The sequence below is a fragment of the Natator depressus genome, chromosome 28 (genome assembly GCF_965152275.1).
Source record: "Natator depressus isolate rNatDep1 chromosome 28, rNatDep2.hap1, whole genome shotgun sequence".
In the NCBI taxonomy this organism is placed as follows: Eukaryota; Metazoa; Chordata; order Testudines; family Cheloniidae; genus Natator; species Natator depressus.
In genome coordinates, this window is record NC_134261.1 from 6,978,910 (window position 1) to 6,997,422 (window position 18,513).

At 52.3% G+C, this 18,513-nt stretch overlaps 2 protein-coding genes across 2 annotated transcripts in view; one reads left to right on the forward strand and one right to left on the reverse strand.

The window, feature by feature from the left end:
* LOC141978795 (uncharacterized) overlaps window positions 1-18,513 on the reverse strand; it is a 203,698-nt gene that overhangs the window by 13,903 nt on the left and 171,282 nt on the right. The gene's annotated exons all lie outside the window — the stretch shown is intronic.
* On the forward strand, window positions 849-11,317 carry LOC141978747 (uncharacterized). The gene is made up of 3 exons (XM_074941066.1): window positions 849-938; window positions 6,780-6,906; window positions 10,572-11,317. The coding sequence occupies exons 1-3, from the start codon at window positions 849-851 to the stop codon at window positions 11,315-11,317; spliced, it is 963 nt and encodes a 320-aa protein (XP_074797167.1).

Genomic DNA, 18,513 nt, shown 5'->3' on the forward strand with positions numbered 1-18,513 from the left:
TTGTGGGGGTCCACGGCTGCACCGGAGAAACGGGCTGATCAGTGGTGGGCATGCTGCTTCATACCTCACTCAGGGTCGGAACTGGTCTGTGCAAGCGAAAAGGACAGAGAGGCCTCAGATTGCAATAATCCCGTGCAGATAAACCAGGCTTGTCCACCCTCTATCCTGGCACAGCAGGGAAGGTTAGATTTGGAAAACGGTCAGATTCATAAACAAACCCCTTTTCATGCTGACAAACCAAAACAAAGCTGGGACACACCCAGAAGGGGAACGGCCCTCTCGGCGTCCATGTCCGATGCTCCTTGAGAACGGCTGGCTCCCGCAAATGTCCCCTTTTGCTGCCTCCAGGCCGCTCCCCTTGGCTTCAAAGTGCTGACCTACAGGACGGGCGACCATGGGGGCAGCACCACAAAACCCCACGTCGGAGCAGGAACTCCGGGGCCACAGGCTTAATCCTCCAGTCCCACCGCAAAATCTTCAGCCGGGCCCTTGTCGCGCCCCTCCTGCCTCTGCCTGAGTGGCGAGGGAGACCCCACGAGACGCGCAGGCTCCACCTTCCTTCCCACCCGCTGCCATGTAGACGGTGCCCAGCTCTTTGCCTCTGGCAGCCCCTGCCAGGGAAGCCTGGCCACGCGGCCCGAGCCTGAGCGGCAGCCACAGTCCCTCCTCCCGCGGCTGGCCGAGCGCGGCGCAATGGGGGCCAAGGCCAGGCTGAGCTGGAAGGCCCCTGCCAGCCAGACCGAGCTGAGCGATATCCTGCGAGCCTCGCTCGCGTGTCCCCACAGCAGCTGCCTGCCTCTCTGGGCAGGAGAAGGGGACAAAGAAGCACCGACGCCTCAGGCCGGGGGATGAGGCACTCCCCTGCCATGGCAGCGCCCTTCGACTTCAGCCCCGCCAGCGAGGAGTGCTGGGGACCTTCCGAGCAGGATTCGGCCTCAGCAAGTCCCTGACCCCAGGGGCCAGGCTCCTGTCTCTCTGCAGTTTTTCAAAGAGCGATGAGTGGAGGTAGGTTTCTCTTCCAGAAACGCTTTCTCTGCCTCAAGAGATAATGCAATTGCAAATGAAAAGGGTTCTCTTTTACTAATCACTGGGGCCACGGGGGTTTATTCAAAGAAAAACCGTAAGGAGAAACATCGACATTAATCAAAAGCTGATACTTAGAAAATGCCAGTTTCTTTTTGGGGGGGTTACAAACTTGTTTGCACCTTTCTTAAATATTAAAATATAGCTAGAAGTATGTTACAGCCAAAATGTCCAAAATATTACAGGGTATATAGTATGTCTGGTTTTGCCGCAAAATGTTAAAACTAACCAATTTCAACAGGTTTCTCTTGTTGCCGCCAAGCAGAACCGAACATAAAAGCTTAAGACGCTCAATGTGTTTGCATAGACCTGCCTTTCCGCTTCGTTTGGGTTTCATTTTATTCTCTTTTCGTTTGTTATGTTACGTGAAAAAAGATATGGCGGTGGCTGAAGCTCGTGCTTTCAGACATTTAACAAAAGTGGAATTGGTGTCACAGGGAAAGGAAGAACCTTGGGTCAATCGTCTGTAACGAACTCATTTGCTAAAACAGAGAACTCAGCAGGGGAGAGCCACGCACCTTCTCACAGAGGATTGTTCTGGGTACCGATTTGAGCAGTTAAGCCCTATATTTCATATAAATTATTAGTAACATGTAAGCCATGTGCCTAATCGGGAGCTCTCTCTTTAAGAGACCAGTTGGTGGGAGGTAGGAGTGATCTGGTCTGGGTCATTGTTGCTAGGCAGATTAAGCACTCCCCATCCAGAAGCTTCCGGAAGTGGGTTCAGTGGTTTTGGGTCTGCGCCAATGGGTTCCCTGGTGCTGGACTCAGGCTGCAGTCAAAGAATCGCAGGGTGGGACGGGATCTCAGGAGATCATCTAGTCCAAGCCCCTGCTCCAAGCAATCCCCAATTTTTGCCCGGGTCCCTTGCGGGAGGGGGAAGGACTGCCCCCGCACTCCCCAGCCGCGGGAAGCGGAGGGAAGCGGCTGGCAGAGGGCACAGGGGAGTGGGCTGGGGCGGGGTCGCTCCACGTCCCACCATTGCTGGTGACTGCGGGGTCCGGCCCAACCCCTGCTGCCGGGGCAGGCCCCCTGCCCGTCCTCCGGGCTGCGTCCGTGGCTGGGGGCAGAGGCTTGGCGGGGGACAGGTTGGATGGGGCTGGGCCGGGGGCAGAGGACGAACAGGCAGGGTGGAGGGTGTTGTCTCGGGCCCCACGCCCCCCTCGGGACAGCCCTGCCCCAGGCAGTGGGTGCAGCCCACGGGCCGGGGGGCTGGCCAGGGGATGGGGCTGGCTGCCGGAGCGGGGGGGGGGGGGGCACATCTGCAGCAGGCAGCTGCCAGGGGCCACGTGAAATGTGGGGCAATTTGGTGCCCCAGAGTTCAGGGTGCCCCACAGCGCTGCATATTCTGCATCCGCCTCGGGATGCCCCTGGACGGGACGGTGGGGTGGAAGGGGGGAGGCAGAGAGGGGACGGGGGGCTCTCTTTTCCCCTTCTCTCTTCACTTTCTGTTCTTCTCCCCCAGCCTGCGGCGGCTCCGCTGGGGCTGAGGCAGCTCCGAGGCTTCTCCCCGGAGCCGGGGGCAGAGAGTCACTTTCCTGCCCCCCCCCCAGTGCTCCCCCCGCACCGGGGTCTCCCGCTCACTGGGGGGCTCCGGCTGGGGGCGGGCAGAGCCCGGGGCTGCCCAGGGGGCGGGTCCCGGCTGGAGAAAGCCCCCCCCGGCCGGGCACGGAGGGGTTAATGACGGGCCCCCCCAGCAGGGACCCCAGGGGGGAGCCGCAGCTGCCCAGCCCGGGCTCCCGGGTCCCACGGGGGAGCAGCAGCGTCTGGTCTGGGCCCGAGCCCCGCCACCAGGAACTGCCCCGCCCCCGGTCAGCTCCAGGCCCCGCCCCCAGGCGCTGCCCCGCCCCCGGTCTGCTCCAGGCCCCGCCCCCAGGCGCTGCCCCGCCCCCGGGCTGCACCAGGCCCCGCCCCCAGGAACTGCCCCGCCCCCGGGCTGCTCCAGGCCCCGCCCCCTGGAGCTGCCTCGTGTCGGGTCTCTCGGAGGAGCAGCTGCGGCTCCCCTCTGGGGTCTGTGCTGGGGGGGGGCTCGTCATTGACCCCCCCGTGCCCGGCCGGGGGGGGCTTTCTCCAGCTGGGACCAGCCCCGGGCTCTGCCCGCCCCCGCCCCGGTGAGTGGGAGACCCCGGGGGGGGCAGCAGGCTGGAATTGGGGGGGGGGGCAGAGACTGGGGCCCGGCGGGGGGGGTCCCTTGAGGGGTGAGGGGGGGGAGAAGCCGGAGTTGCGGGGGGGGGTTGAACTGTCTCTGTGCAGCCAGGAAATTCCCCGGGAGGGGGGAGTGGGGGGGGATTTAATTGGATCCTGTCCCTGTTTGTGCCCCTTCCCCCCCCCGGCACAAATGCCCCCCAGTTCTCCCCTTTTCTCTCTCAGTAGCTCCCACGTGGCTGTAAACTCCCCCCTCCCCCCCCACTGATCCGCTCTCTCGTCTCCGCTGATCCCCCCCCATCTCTCCCATTTAAACTCTCTTCCCGTGGGTTTGATCCGCAGCGATTTGTCCCGGTGTCGGGGGAAGTTGTAGCCCGGATCCGTCCCCCAACCTGGCTGCCCCCGGCGTGGGGGTGGGAGGAGACGCCGGGTCTCTGCCGGGGCGGGGAAGGGAGGGGCCCGTGTCCCCCCTGGGGCTGCCCCCGATCCCGGCTTCCCAGTCCCACTTGCTGCCCCCCAACTGCAGCAACGTTGCCCCCAGCCCCCACCTGCCCCCCACCTGCCCATCCCCCACTGCTGCCCCCTTCCCTCCCCCAGGGAGCCCTCCAGCTCCCCCCCCCCTGCCCTCTTCAATCAGCCCCTCAGAGGGCTCCCTGCTGCCCAGGTGAAGGGGGGCAGTGGGGGGGACCATCACTTTCTCTTTATGTATTGGACAGGCTGGATTTTATATGACAAACGGTCCCCCTTTTCCAGCTAGCTATTTAATAGCCACATAAAATCCCCCCCCCACCCCCGGTCTTGGTGTTTATCCCATGTTCTCAGTTGCGTAGTTTGTGACACGTTTTCTCTGTACGTCTCAAAGATTGATAAAAAATACCCTCAACGTTTGCCCCACTTTTACTCTAGTTGTCTACTTCTAATTGAATATGCCCCTGAGAGCTTTCCCTGTCTCTGTAATTATAAATTACGAAGAAACTCTCAGATTTACACCTTTTCTCACATTCCTGAATATGGATCTAAAATGTTTGCCAATGTTGCCCATTTCCGCTCTATTCATTGACCAAATAGTGGTGGGAAATACACTCAGCTTTTACCTCCTATCAACGACTGCTATAAAATCCCTCTCATTTTCCACTTTCCTTTCTATGATTTGCATAAATGGATCCAAAGTCCCTCAGATTTCCACCCTTTCTCTTTCATTTCTGAACACTGATCTGAAATCTCAGGTTTCCCTCTTACTATGTCATTATCAAATGTCAATTAAAAATCCTCCCGGGTTTGGGGCTGTTCCCCATGTCTCTAAATCCCAGCAACTTCTCCTTCCTTGGGGGGAACCTGTCGCCCTGAGTCCTTCCCCATCCTGGTTGGGAAATTAACCCCCCTGCAACAATGATCATCTTTCCCTCTCTTTTGAGAATCATTTGTTCCCTCCTTTATCTCTGTTAAAAATGTTTGCTGATAAGAGACTAGCCATATATTCAAAACCCATCAAAGCCAGAGGCCTCCCCCTGTTTGGGGGATCGGTGGTTCCCAGCTGGTAACAGGAGAGTTGGCTGGACCCTTTCCTTTTCTCCAGCTGGCATGGGATGGGGAGGTCCCTCTGAGTGCAGCGTGGGTCCAGAAGTATCCCAAACCCCATGACAAAGGGTCTCCGTGAGGGGTGGCTTCCCGCAGTGCAAAGATGTAGCCGCCTGTGGGGTGGATCCACGGTGGCCATTATTTGCTAGTGACAGAGTATGGAACTTTCTTACTTATTTTGGCCCTCCATGGCTTCCCTTCTGTTAAAGAAGCGTCCCCCCGAGCTCCCCCTGCCTGTGTGACTGGCCAGCAAGGGGTGGTGATAACTTTCTATCCACTTATCAGACACTGCAAGGGAACACTGTTGCTGGGGAGGTGCATGTCTGTGTGGGGAGATTGCAGCGGGAGCTGAAGGGGCACTGTGGTAACGGGAGGCCTCTGGGTGGCTGGGCAGGGGGGACCCTAGTCAGGTTGGTGGGTTCTGGAGGGTTTGGGGTTTCGGGGGGTAGTTCTGATGTGCCCAGCCCTAAGGCTCTGGGTCCTGGAGGTGGGTATCACTGGGGGCCTGTTGTCTGCAGACCAGTCGGGGTGGGGGGTGTCTTGGGGAGGTGGGGCAGGGGGTTAGATGCTGCCTGGTGCTGTGCCAGGGGCTCTGTCTGGGATTGCCCAGCTGGCTCTTGGGACCATTGCCATGCCCAGTGCCCAGAGCTGTGGTGGGGCGGTCCCTGGCGCAGAGCGAGGGGTCCTCCTGTAAAGCGTCAGGGGGTCCTGCTGGGAGGAGGAGGGGGTCCCAGGCAAATGGCCTGGCAGATCGTGGTGGAGGGCAGGTGGGGGTGCTAGGCAGTCAATGGGGAAATCCCAGGCAGGCAGTGAGGGACTATACAATGACTCTACACAAACAGCCCCCCACCCCATTTCTCCTCCCATTTGCAGGAGCAAATCCAGCCATGGGGGAGCAAACAACCCAGGAATGAGAGTTTCCTAGCAGACAGGCATGGAGAGGGCACAGGGAAAAGGAGACAGAGAGACTGAAAGGGTCCATGGGATAAAAGAGTTTTTAAAAAATGTGTCTGTGGGCTTAGCCTGGCAGGAGGGGCCAGGTCTCTGCTATAATAAAGAGACTGAGCATTTTCTCAGCACGGCAGAATCTAGGATCTCGCTCTGCAGGGAAAGAGCCTGGGGGAAGCGTGATGTGAAATGAACTAATGCCCGTTCCTAAACCTCCACAACGGCCCTTCTCGCCCGGCCAGGCTGCAGAACGACGCTCACGTTTCGTTCCGGTTCATCCCGTCCTCCCATGGGACAGGGGAGCGACATGGGTGCAGAGGAGCCAGCTCAGGTAGGGATTATTGGGGGGGGTTCTGATCTGTTCCTGCAGGAGGGAGAGGGACAGCAAATACGCCGGAGAGGGGAAGGTTTGCACCGTCTGGTTTGGAGGTTGGAGCGGGGCAGGAAATGCACAGGGAGCAGAAAGGGAGGAGGCCAGGGGGTGGCAGACCTGCTGGGAGTTGTTTAATAAGTGGCCTAGATTCGAGGAAGAGACCCATGAGGTTGGGAGGTGGAAATGCTCCAATTTGGTGAACAGAAAATAACCGAGCTACATGGGGCTGGGACAAAGGCCCAGACTCCTAGTGCTGGAGCCTGAGCCAACGAACCAGCGGGTGCCTTGAAATATGAAGGGGGCAGCCACCAGTCAGGCTTAGGGGAGATTCCCCTGCCTCATATCCAGCTCCTGACAAGGAGGAGGGTGTTGGGCTTCCGACAAGAGATCTCTCCCTGGACCTTGCTCGGGGCAGCATCTCCTGTATCAGTCTGTGGCTAGTAGGTGTGTGATGGATCTGCTGGGAGAGAGGAGGGGCTCTCTCTTCGCCCCCTCACCCTGGTGTTTCCTGGATGCTCTGACCAGGGTGGGGGTGGGCCTCTGTTGACTGCGATCCACCCAGAGTTTCCGTTTGATTGGCTCCTCTCCCCCACGAATAGTGGGGCTGTGAGTGGGGCAGCAGATCCTCAGTGTGGGGCTCTTGCTCTTTCAGGGGCCGGTGACCTTCGAGGAGGTGGCTGTGTATTTCACCAGGGAAGAGGGGGCTCTGCTGGCCCCCGCTCAGAGAGCCCTCTACAGAGACGTCATGCAGGAGACCTATGAGACTGTGACCTCGCTGGGTAAGGGTTCCCGTCCCCTCGGTTCTTGGAGGGGGAAATGAAGAGATGAGGTTCACCCCACCCCCACAATGCCACCTCTGCTCTGTCCTGTTCCAGCATCACCCCAGCGTGCCAGTGACACACACACGACCAGAGACCCTCCCCGGCTGCAGAACACTGTGGGGACAGAGCACAGGGGCAGTACCGCACAGTGTCCAATATCTCCTGTTTGCACAAGTAAAACTGGGGGGGTTAGGTCCAGCATAACGAACAGAAGCTTCCTACCCCTGGCCTTCTCTCAAACCCTGAGCCTTCTCCACCCAGACCAGAATGTGCTTGGGGTGTAAGAAGCAGGCTGCTGGAGTCAGGGCTGCTGGTCCAGGGTTACTGATCACACAGACACTCGGGGCGTCCTTGAATGCTGGCTGGGGGAATCTAGACAAGGGAGCTCCAGCATCAGAACATTGAAACTCACCCAGGACTACAGATGACACAACTCCTCACCGCTCCGGATTGCCCCCGTGCATGGGAAAATGGCCTAGGTTGCTGGTGAAAATCCTTGAGACCTGGAGAGTTGCTCCCCCCATCCCCATGTGCAATAGCCACAATCTCTCTTCTCTGCAGACTTGGTTTTTTGAGTCCCTCATTCCTGAAGTCACATGACCCCGATTCTAATTCTTATTTGTCACATTCTGCTTTTCTAGACTATTTAGAGTCTGTTGCTTCTGAATGCTAGTTTCTAATTTCCCAGTGTTCTCCACACCCAGGGATTTTCCTACTCCCTCCCATTGCACTGGACTCACTAGGTTCCCTAGTATTTAAGAACGGCCACACTGGGACAGACCAAAGGTGCATCTAGCCCAGTGTCCTGTCTTCCGACAGTGACCAGTGCCAGGTGTCCCAGAGGGAATGAACAGAACAGAGAATCATGAAGTGATTCATCTCCTGTCACCCATTCACAGCTTACGACAAACAGAAGTTAGGGACACCATCCCTGCCCATCCTGGCTCATAACCATTCACGGACCTGTCCTCGATAGCTTTCTCATGGTGGTTTTTTTTTTTTTTTTTTTGTAACCCTATTATAATCTTGGCCTTCACAACGTCCTCTGGCAAGGAGTTCCCCAGGTTGACTGTGCATTGTGTGAAGAAATATTTCCTTTTGTTTCTTTTAAACCTGCTGCCTAATAATTTCATTGGGTGATTCCTAGTCCTTGTGTTATGAGAAGGAGTAATTAACACTTCCTTATCTACTTTCTCCAGAGCAGTCTTGATTTTATCGACCTCTCTCATATCCCCCCTTTGCCTCTTTTCCAAGCTGAAAAGTCCCAGTCTTTTTCATCTTTCCCCATACAGAAGAGTTTCATACCTGTAATCATTTGGGTTGCCCTTTTCTGAACCTTTTCCAATTTCAATCTATCTTTTTTTGAGATGGGGCAACCACATCTGCACGCAGTATTCGAGATGTGGGTGTACCATGGGTTTATATAGAGGCGATATGATATTTTCTGTCTCATTATCTATCCATTTCAGAATGATTCCCAACGTTCTCTTTGCTTTTTGACTGCCGTGGCACACTGAGTTGATGTTTTCAGAGAACTGTGCACAGTGACTCCAAGATCCCTCTGTTGAGTGGAAACAGCTCATTTAGACCCCATCATTTTATATGTGTAGTTGGGATTATGTTTTCCAGTGGGCTGCAGTATGGTGCTATCCTGACATCTAGTACTGCTGAGATCCTGCATTCAGTGATATCCCTGCCCTTCCTGTTCCCTTTCTCATAAAACAAGAAGAGCATCCAAATGCATATTTACCTTCATTCCCTCAGCGGTCCTCATGGGAATCCCTGATCGGTTCCAAAGTGTATTAAAACCTTTCTTAAAGGGTTACCTCTTGGTGGTTATCAGGTCCTGTGAGTTTGTAGCCCAGAAAGACCCCCCTCAGTCAGCTCAAACTCAGCTGTTTCTCCCCCAAAAGTCTGTCGTCTTCAGTCTCCTGAATGAGGGGAAATCCGTCACTACCCCTTTCTGCGTTGGGTAAAGCTTCAAAAGGTGGAGCTCTGCATAACTAGCCTTGAGATCTGGCATTCATCACCCCGTAGTGATACCAGATGGCACAGGAAACCCATCCCGCAGCCCTTCCTGGTATCATCTGGCGCATCTCGGCATCATAGTCTGTGAAGAATTCATGCTTTCAAGGGCTGGCTTAGATATACAGATGATAGTCATAATTAGGGCAAGAGTTTGCAGGCAATGAAAACAGAGTAATTGACAAACGTGAGCAATATCTAATCCTTTAAAGCCTGAAAGTGCCTTGGGGGGAGGGGACAGGAGCCAGCTGTGTGGGGGAGGTGGGGCCCAGACACTGGGCATTGAGAGCCTAGAGCCAGCTGTGCGCTGGAGAGACGGGGCATGAACCAGCTGTGTGCAGGGGAGATGAGCAGGGGAGAGGTGCTGTGGACACGGCCGGGAGCAGGTGTGAGTGCCATCCTCTCTGCAGCATGATGAGAGAGCCTGGCGTCCCACTGCTGATCCCAGACTTGTATGAGGAGGGAAGAAATTGGCAGCAAGTCTCGATCGCAGCCAGCCTGTGCCCTGGGGAGGAGTCGGGTGTCTCCAGGGAGAAATCTGGGGGGTTGTGACCCTGCATGCCCCACCCACCCTCTGATCAGCAATTCCAGTTATTAACGGTGATTCCAGAAACGAAGAGTAATTTCGGGAAAAAATGCAGTCCTAGCGACAATTTCTGGAAAACACTGGCCCTAGTCGTAACATTAAATCCGATAGTCTCAAGATATAGGCCTGTGTTGATCAGATCTGTCGCTCTGCCTTCACGGAGTTCACTCTGCTGGTGGGTTCTACCCCTTCCCCCATTCTGTGTCTGCCTTGTCTATTTAGATTGAAACTTCTTCAGGGCACGGGCCATCAACGCTTCTCGGTTTGTACTGTGCCTAGCAAAATGAGGACCCACTGTTAGTTGGCCCTTAGGCACTAAAGTAATGAATATGATTTATAATAATCATCTCCTGACACTTTGAGCCAAGGAAGCCGGCCTTGGGATGTTACTACTTAAAAGTGAGCTGGGCTTAAAAGCATGGAATATTCTTTGTGACAAGTATCCCACAAATTCCACTGACCTCCCTTGGTTTCTTTGCCTTGAGCAGGGTTTCCAGTTTCCAGAACTGACGTCATCTCGCAGCTGGAACGAGGGGTGGAGCCGTGGGTCCCAGACCTTCATGGCTTTGAGAAAAAAGTGCTCCCGAGAGCTGCCTTCTCAGGTGAGGCATTGGTTAAACCAACCCCAAAACTGTCGGTGAATACAGGAAACATTTGGGATGCCCTACAAAGACCTTGTGAGCTCTCCAAGTTGAGGATTGTTCCCTGCAGATGTGGAATCATTAGGCAGAGGTCACTCATGGCTTCCCACCTATCCTGACTGACAACTGGCAGCAGGTCCCTCCCCAATCTCGCTGTCCCCTGAGATTTCTTCTGAGATACGGACCCAGAACTGATCCCTTCCTTTCTCTCCTCTGGGGAAGGTTTAAGGGAAAATCAGCTCCTGAGAGGTTTGATCTGTCCTGTACGCATTTTGGTTTCTTCATCCCTTTTTCCATTCTTCTCTCTGAGATTTCCTTTCTCTCTGGCGCAGGCAGAGACTTACGTCTGGATTCTCTCTGTCTCCCTTCAGATGTTGGGATGGTGAGTGAAAACGAGGAGGAACCCCAGCAGGAAGATGCTGAGCGAGTAGAAGCACATGGGATGTTCTCAGGAAGGTCCAAAGGGAATGATTCTGGGAGCTATGCACGCCCAGAAAAAACAAAAGGCTGTGAGAGTCAGCAGAGGCCAGAGGAAAACTTCAGTAGCCAGTCAGACCTTATTACACGTGAGAGAATGAACTTGGAAGGAACACGCTACACGTGCCTTGAGTGTGGGAAAAGCTTCAAAGGGAGCTCTGACCTTCTCACACATCAGAGAATCCACACGGGTGAGAAACCTTATGCATGCAGTGTGTGTGGGAAATGCTTCAAGCGGAGCTCACACCTCATTGCACATAAGAGAATCCACATAGATGAGAAACCTTATGGCTGCCCTGAGTGTGGGAAACACTTCAAGCAGAGCTCACACCTTATTACACATCGGAAAATCCACACGGGTGAGAAACCTTATGGATGCCCTGAGTGTGGGAAGCACTTCATTGACAGTTCATCCCTCCTCTCACATCAGAGAATCCACACAGAAGAGAGGCCCTACACATGCTCTGAGTGTGAGAAAAGCTTCAGTTATAGCTCAGCCCTTACTGCGCATCAGCGAATCCACACGGGTGAGAAACCTTATGGATGCCCTGAGTGTGGGAAACGCTTCAATCAAAGCTCAGCCCTTATTAGACATCAGAAAATCCACATGGGAGTGATCTGTAACAAATGCCTTGACTAGGGCTGGCCAAAGGTGTTTTTTTTAAAAAAAAAAAATCACATTTGCTAATTCCCACTCAGTGATCTGAGCCCCATCTTCACCGTGGTTACTCAGCTCCCCCAGATGAGTTGCCTGCTTCTGCCTTTTGCAGCTCACCCTTCTTTGGGGTCAGTCCTGTGATCTTTTCTATCAACTCCTTTCCTTTTGAGTCGAAGGAGCGTGTGTCCCTCCAGTCAGGAATGTTCATCAGCTCCAGGTGGGGGAGAGAGGTTTGTTCCCAACAAGCTACACTGAGGCAAAAACTACCCGTGCCGTACATCCTCTAGGACTGCACATGGCGTCGGCTGCTCAAGTTAGTGATCTTCGTGTTAAAAGACAACTACAGTTGTCGTGCAGATGCAGCCGAGGTGCAGTGGTTGGCATTAGCTTTCCCCTTGACCTGACCTAAACTCCGTCACTTTTCCTAGTCTAAACAAACCCTGACCATCACAGTTATACTGTTCCCCCATTTAAAAACAATTGTTAGTCATCAAGTTCCCCCACCAGGAACATATTGTTTCATTCCCAGTTGTCACAGTTCATCAGAGCACTGTTGCTTCAGGTTTTCCTGAAGGCAGATATTTTTACTACCGTTTTCCTCCCTTTAAAATATATTGAAGTATAGCAAAGAGCGGGAACAGGGAAGGGATAGAGAAAAATGTCTTTTCCCCTCTGTAACAACAGAAGAACATCGGGTAAATCAGAGGGATTCTCCGTCGCCATCCCAATCCCCCTGTTGTTCAATTGGTAAGGTCAATATTTCCCGAAGGGGCTGGGAAGAGGATTCTCTAGTAAATGATTTGGAACTAAGCCAAACACCCATTCATTTGCCTCCCAAAGCAGTTGTGGCCCATGCCCTGCAGGAGGTTGCTCCTGAAGATCTCCCCTTCCTAATCAGGTGCATGTTGCCTATTTGGGAAATGCAATCCCTATCTAGGTAGAGATGGGAAAAATGGAAGTGACATTTCTGTTCAGCTCACTCCTGGGACATGCTGTAAATGTGTAGGAAATGAAATCCATGAGGAATGTGATGGAGCTGCAGAAAGACACCCATTTTGAGTAGATACCTGACATTTGGTGTCTTACAGGGATTCTAAGTCGCACCTGAATTTAGTCCCTTATTTAAATCTGTGCCACCAGATTAAAGAAACAAAAGGGCATATTTGGGGGAGTTATACCTCAGTATCGCTGCTGGTATGTTGTGTGGTTGGTGAAGAATTCTACAGCAGAGAAGTGTAAAATTGCTACAACTCAGGTCAAAGATTTGACAAGAACTCAGGTAGAAATGACAGGTACGAGTGGTTGATTTTCACCCCAGAGATGGACGCTCTGGTGACCTGTGGCCGAGGTAAACTGTTTTTAGAACGCTGCTCCCTAGTAAAGTGGCATTGCTCACACTTCTACAGGATGCCGTGCTGAAACTGGGAACAACTGTCTTTTACCATTTGGATCCAAAGTTTCCTGAAGCACAGAGACAAACAGCTGATTCCTTCAGAGCCATCCCATGCCTATGGGTCCCAAATTGGCTGCCTTGCTGGACAAGAAGCACTTCCGTGTTGGTTAGATGATGGTAGCCAATGAGGGAATGTAACAGATTCCAAGTTCAGACTGCAGGATACACGAATGCTGAGTCCAGAGTCTGTGGTTTGGTCTCTTAGTTTTGCTCTTGAGTCTAATGCCTTTGTCTCACTTCTCCGCCTCCTGCTACTCTGAAAGATTAGAAAGTGTGAAAGTAGAGCACAGGTGGTTTTTCTCACGATGCAGCCTTCCCACGTAGTGTGAGACCCCTTCCACCCACACTTCTGGGAGAAGACCCAGGGAGAAATGAAGCCTCAGAAATGGAAGGCTCCTAGGTTACGGTAGAATGTGACTTCACACAGAGCTCACTGGGTGAAAATGGGAATTAAGAGAAAACTGCCCTAAAGGTTTATAGTTTGTAATCTTTGAATAAATTGTTACCAGCAACAAGAAAATTACACATGAAGTTTATTAGTGTAACGTAAGAGGCTGATTCTGTGATAACTTTCAGTGTTACAGTATAATTCAGGTTTTCTTCTAGCCCCCTCCTACTACATAGGAAATGGTGGCTAATCCTGCAATTAAAACCTGCCTCCAAAGGAATGAGAGTGGGGGAACATGTGAGAGAAATAGCGTGTAAGAGAATAGAGACCCAGTATAGACTGGAATGATTTCTATTTCAAATGGAATTTATTTGGATAAATTTTGAAATAAATCTTCTGTTGGGAAGAAAATTACTTGAGACAAGATGTGGAACCTTTTCCCCAGTGAGAGGGGAACAGCCAGAGAGTTCCCCAGGGCTCTTGTTCGCAAAGCAAAGATGTCACCTTAGGCAGGAGATGTCAAGATCTACAATGGTGATGGGCGTGTGATGGGAGCTTTTCTGGGTGGTTGTTGTTTGGTTGGTTTTTTTCATGTAATTTTTGTTTTGTTTTTGCAACCAGTTATTTTTATAGGTGCTGAGGCCCCTTCTCCTTTTGAGCACAGCTCTTTAACCCTCAGGCCTGGCTCTGGAAACCTCAGAACCGGCTTTGTGTTTTTTTCATGTTTGCTATCTTTGGGGTTCGCACATCCACACGACATGCGGTTCACAGCAACGGATACTTTGAGAAACGTGCTGGGCGAAGCAGGCCTTTTCCAAACTGAGATTGGCCCAAAGTCTGCCTCAATTCAGCTGGATTGGGACACGTCTGTGTCAAAGGAGTGGTTCACACCTGATTTGCCCAGAGACCTCAGGGGAGGGGTGGTAAGATATAGGATAAGTAGGAATCAACAACAATGAAGTTAAATATAAAGGTGAAAGACCCTCACCTGGCAGGTCAACAAGCCTGTTCTGTTCATTCCCTCCAGTGCATCTAGCACTGGTCACTCTCAAGTAGCACACTGGGCTTGATGGACCATTGGTCTGACCCAGTCTATGACCAGTGTTGGGTTCTTATATAAGCCCTCTACGGCCTTGTCTACACTGGCAAATTTCTGCACAGGAAAGCAGCTTTCTGCGGTGCAACTCCCGAGGTGCACACACAGATTTCATGATGCATGATAGACAGGGGCCATGACAGGGACACACTGCAGTGCAGGGTCAAAGTGAAGGAGCTATGGCCCGCCTACCACAAGGTGCAGGAGGCAAACGGCTGCTCCATATTGGGGGCTAACTAACCCCAGCATCACAGCAAGAATCTACCTAGCATCTGGAGAAAAAATATAAATGAGAGTCAAAGACACCCCCACGTGGCCTGTCTCTTCCCCAATCTCAACACCCGGAAGATTGTCTGGAAGACTCAGAATTTGAACTGCGGAGATTGGTCCCAGGCTGAGAGGGAATTCAGTCTGTGTTTTAAGAACTCAACATTGCCTGGAGCAACCAGTGAGTGAGAAAAGCTGTTTGATCCAATTCTTGCTTAGTATATTCAAATTAGAGTTCAGACTGAGAGTCTATTTCCATTTCTACGTAACCACTTTTGACCTCTGTGACCAACACTTATACTCAGTTAAAATCTAACTTTCTGTAGTTAATAAACTTAGTTTAATATTTGATACTTACTCCTGAGTTTGTCCAAAGTGCTTGGGAAAGTTGCTCACATGACAAAGGCTGGTGCGTGTCCAGTTTATTTTTGATGAAGTGGCGAACTCATTAATGAGCTTACACTTTTCAAGAGCAGGCCGTGAGCCGTGTGAGATGGTACATTTCTGAGGTGCAAGGCTGAGGGCTGGGGAGATACGCTGGTGTCTCTGGACAATTGAGGAGTGGCTTGTAGAGCATTCCTGCAACTTAGCTGGGTGCTTTGCTGCATGTTGTTGACCAAATGATCGTAGAACCCTAGGATATCGGGGTCGGAAGGGACCTCAGGAGGTGTCTAGTCCAACCCCCTGCCCAGAGCAGGACCAATCCCAACTCAATCATCCCAGCCAGGGCTTTGTCAAGCCTGACCTTAAAAACTTCTAAGGAAGGGGATTCCACCACCTCCCTAGGTAACGCATTCCAGTGTTTCACCACCCTCCTAGTGAAAAAGTTTTTCCTAATATCCAACCTAATTCTCCCCCACTGCAACTTGACCATTACTCCTTGTCCTGTCATCTGCTATCACTGAGAATAGTCTAGATCCATCCTCTTTGGATCCACCTTTCAGGTAGTTAAAAGCAGCTATCAAATCCCCCCTCATTCTTCTCTTCCGTAGACTCAACTATCCCAGTTCCCTCAGCCTCTCCTCATAAGTCATGTGTTCCAGACCCCTAATCATTTTTGTTGCCCTTCGCTGGACTCTCTCCAATTTATCCACATCCTTCTTGTAGTGTGGGGCCCAAAACTGGACACAGTACTCCAGATGAGGCCTCACCAATGTCGAATAGAGGGGAACGATCACGTCCCTCGATCTGCTGGCTATGCCCCTACTTATACATCCCAAAATGCCATTGGCCTTCTTGGCAACAAGGGCACACTGTTGACTCATATCCAGCTTCTCGTCCACTGTCACCCCTAGGTCCTTCTCTGCAGAACTGCTGCCTAGCCATTGAGTCCCTAGTCTGTAGCGGTACGTTGGATTCTTCCGTCCTAAGTGCAGGACTCTGCACTCGTCCTTGTTGAACCTCATCAGATTTCTTTTGGCCCAATCCTCCAATTTGTCTAGGGCCCTCTGTATCCTATCCCTACCCTCCAGCGTATCTACCTCTCCTCCCAGTTTAGTGTCATCCACAAACTTGCTGAGGGTGCAATCCACACCATCCTCCAGATCATTTATGAAGATATTGAACAAAACCGGCCCCAGGACCGACCCCTGGGGCACTCCGCTAGATACCGACTGCCTACTAGACTTGGAGCCATTGATCACTACCCATTGAGCCCGACAATCTAGCCAACTTTCTACCCACCTTCTAGTGCATCCATCCAGCTTATACTTCTTTCACTTGCTGACAAGAATACTGTGGGAGACCGTGTCAAAAGCTTTGCTAAAGTCAGAAATAACACATCTACTGCTTTCCCTTCATCCACAGAACCAGTGATGTCATCATAGAAGGCAATTAGATTAGTCAGGCATGACTTTCCCTTGGTGAATCCATGCTGACTGTTCCTGATCACTTTCCTCTCCTCTAAGTGCTTCAGAATTGATTCCTTGAGGTCCTGCTCCATGATTTTTCCAGGGACTGAGGTGAGGCTGACTGGCCTGTAGTTCCCAGGATCCTCCTTCTTCCCTTTTTTAAAGATTGGCACTACATTAGCCTTTTTCCAGTCGTCCAGGACTTCCCCCGATCGCCACGAGTTTTCAAAGATAATGGCCAATGGCTCTGCAATCACATCCGCCAATTCCTTTTGCACTCTCGGATGCAACACGTCCGGCCCCATGGACTTGTGCACATCCAGCTTTTCTAAATAGTCCCGAACCACTTCTTTCTCCACAGAGGGCTGGCCACCTCCTCCCCATGCTGTGCTGCCCAATGCAGTAGTCTGGGAGCTGACCTCGTGAAGACAGAGGCAAAAAAAGCATTGAGTACATTACCTTTTTCCACATCCTCTGTCACTAGGTTGCCTCCCTCATTCAGTAAGGGGCCCACACTTTCCTTGGCTTTCTTCTTGTTGCCAACATACCAGAAGAAACCCTTCTTGTTACTCTTAATATCTCTCGCTAGCTACAACTCGAGGTGTGATTTAGCCTTTTTGATTTCATTCCTACAGGCCCGAGCACTATCCCATGGTGAAAGAATCCGAAGCCTTCTCTCCGACACCACCTGCGTAGCCATTTGTTGACTTCCACCATTCGACGGTCTCTACCCTGTCCTTTTCCTTCCACGGGGAGGATGGACGAGAACACCACTTGCACCTCAAACTCCTTTATCCTTCTTCCCAGAGCCACGTAGTCTGCAGTGATCCGCTCAAGGTCATTCTTGGCAGTATCATTGGTGCCCACGTGGAGAAGCAGGAAGGGGTAGCAATCCGAGGGCTTGATGAGTCTCAGCAGTCTCTCCATCACATCGTGAATCTTAGCTCCTGGCAAGCAGCAGACTTCTCGGTTTTCCCGGTTGGGATGGCAGATAGATGACTCAGTCCCCCTGAGGAGAGAGTCCCCGACCACCACCACCCGCCTCCTTCTCTTGGGAGCGGTGGTCGTGGAACCCCCAACCCTAGGACAGTGCATCTCATGCCTTCCAATTGGCGGAGTCTCCTTCTGCTCCCTTCCCTCAGACGTATCATCTGGTCCACTCTCCGCATTAGTACCTGTGGAGAGAACATGAAAACGGTTACTTACCTGTACCGGCGTTGCTGGTACATGGACGTTCCCTTTTTTTCTTCTGGAAGTCACATGATGCCAAATTTCTTCACCGTCCTCCTGTCCCCAATGTGCAGTCTGCTCTGAATCTTCAGAACCTTGTGCCCGTAGAAGCATATCGTGACGTCTGTCCAGGAAATCTTCAGTTTCTCTTATGCAACGCAGGGTCGATACCTGTTGCTCCAGACATTGAACCTTCTCTTCCAATATGGAGACCAGCTTGCACTTTGTACAAACAAAGTCACTTCTGTCCTGTCTCGAAAGGTCATCTGTTAACTCTGCTTTTGACTTCAAACCCTGTTGTGCCAAATCATCTTTCACCACCCCTAACTAATTTACAACCCTTCAGCAGCCCTTGCTGGAGCAGCACCAAACTTGAAAGATTCCAGGCAGCTTCCTGTAATGCTACCCTCACTTCGAACCTCTCACAAGCGGACTGAAGTGTCTCCTTTCCCTGGAAGGCATTCAGTCCCCATGGGCAGGGACCTTCTTCCACTACCCATACACCAAGGAGGGTGGGCTCCTCAGCCACCCCCCATTCCTCTGGGTCCCTGAACACTTCCTCCATTTCCTTTTTCATCTTATCCCAGGGTGACCCCTGCACCTGGTATGGGCCCTGGTTCTTCCTTATCCATTTATCCAAAAAATCCTTTACCCTGTCTTGCCAGAACCCACAACTGCCATCACGAGAGTTCGCGAGACCCCCTCCAAGCAGCTGTGCGGACTGTTGGGGAGGGGGGCTTACAGGCTGCCACTCACCTTTCCCATGCGATGCATCCGAGTCAGTCACCGGCACCACGATGTTCGGGGGCTTACCTGTGCTACTCAACTCCAGCTCCATTATTCACGTAGCTGGAGTAGACGTACCTTAGGTTGAGTTCCAGTGGGGCCTACACC

Coding starts and splice junctions, on each gene's coding strand:
- LOC141978747 (XM_074941066.1), top strand. CDS start 849: ATGAGGCACTCCCCTGCCATGGCAGCGCCCTTCGACTTCAGCCCCGCC. Junction 939..6,779: donor CCGAGCAGGATTCGGCCTCA/GCAAGTCCCTGA, acceptor TTGCTCTTTCAG/GGGCCGGTGACCTTCGAGGA. Junction 6,907..10,571: donor TGAGACTGTGACCTCGCTGG/GTAAGGGTTCCC, acceptor GTCTCCCTTCAG/ATGTTGGGATGGTGAGTGAA.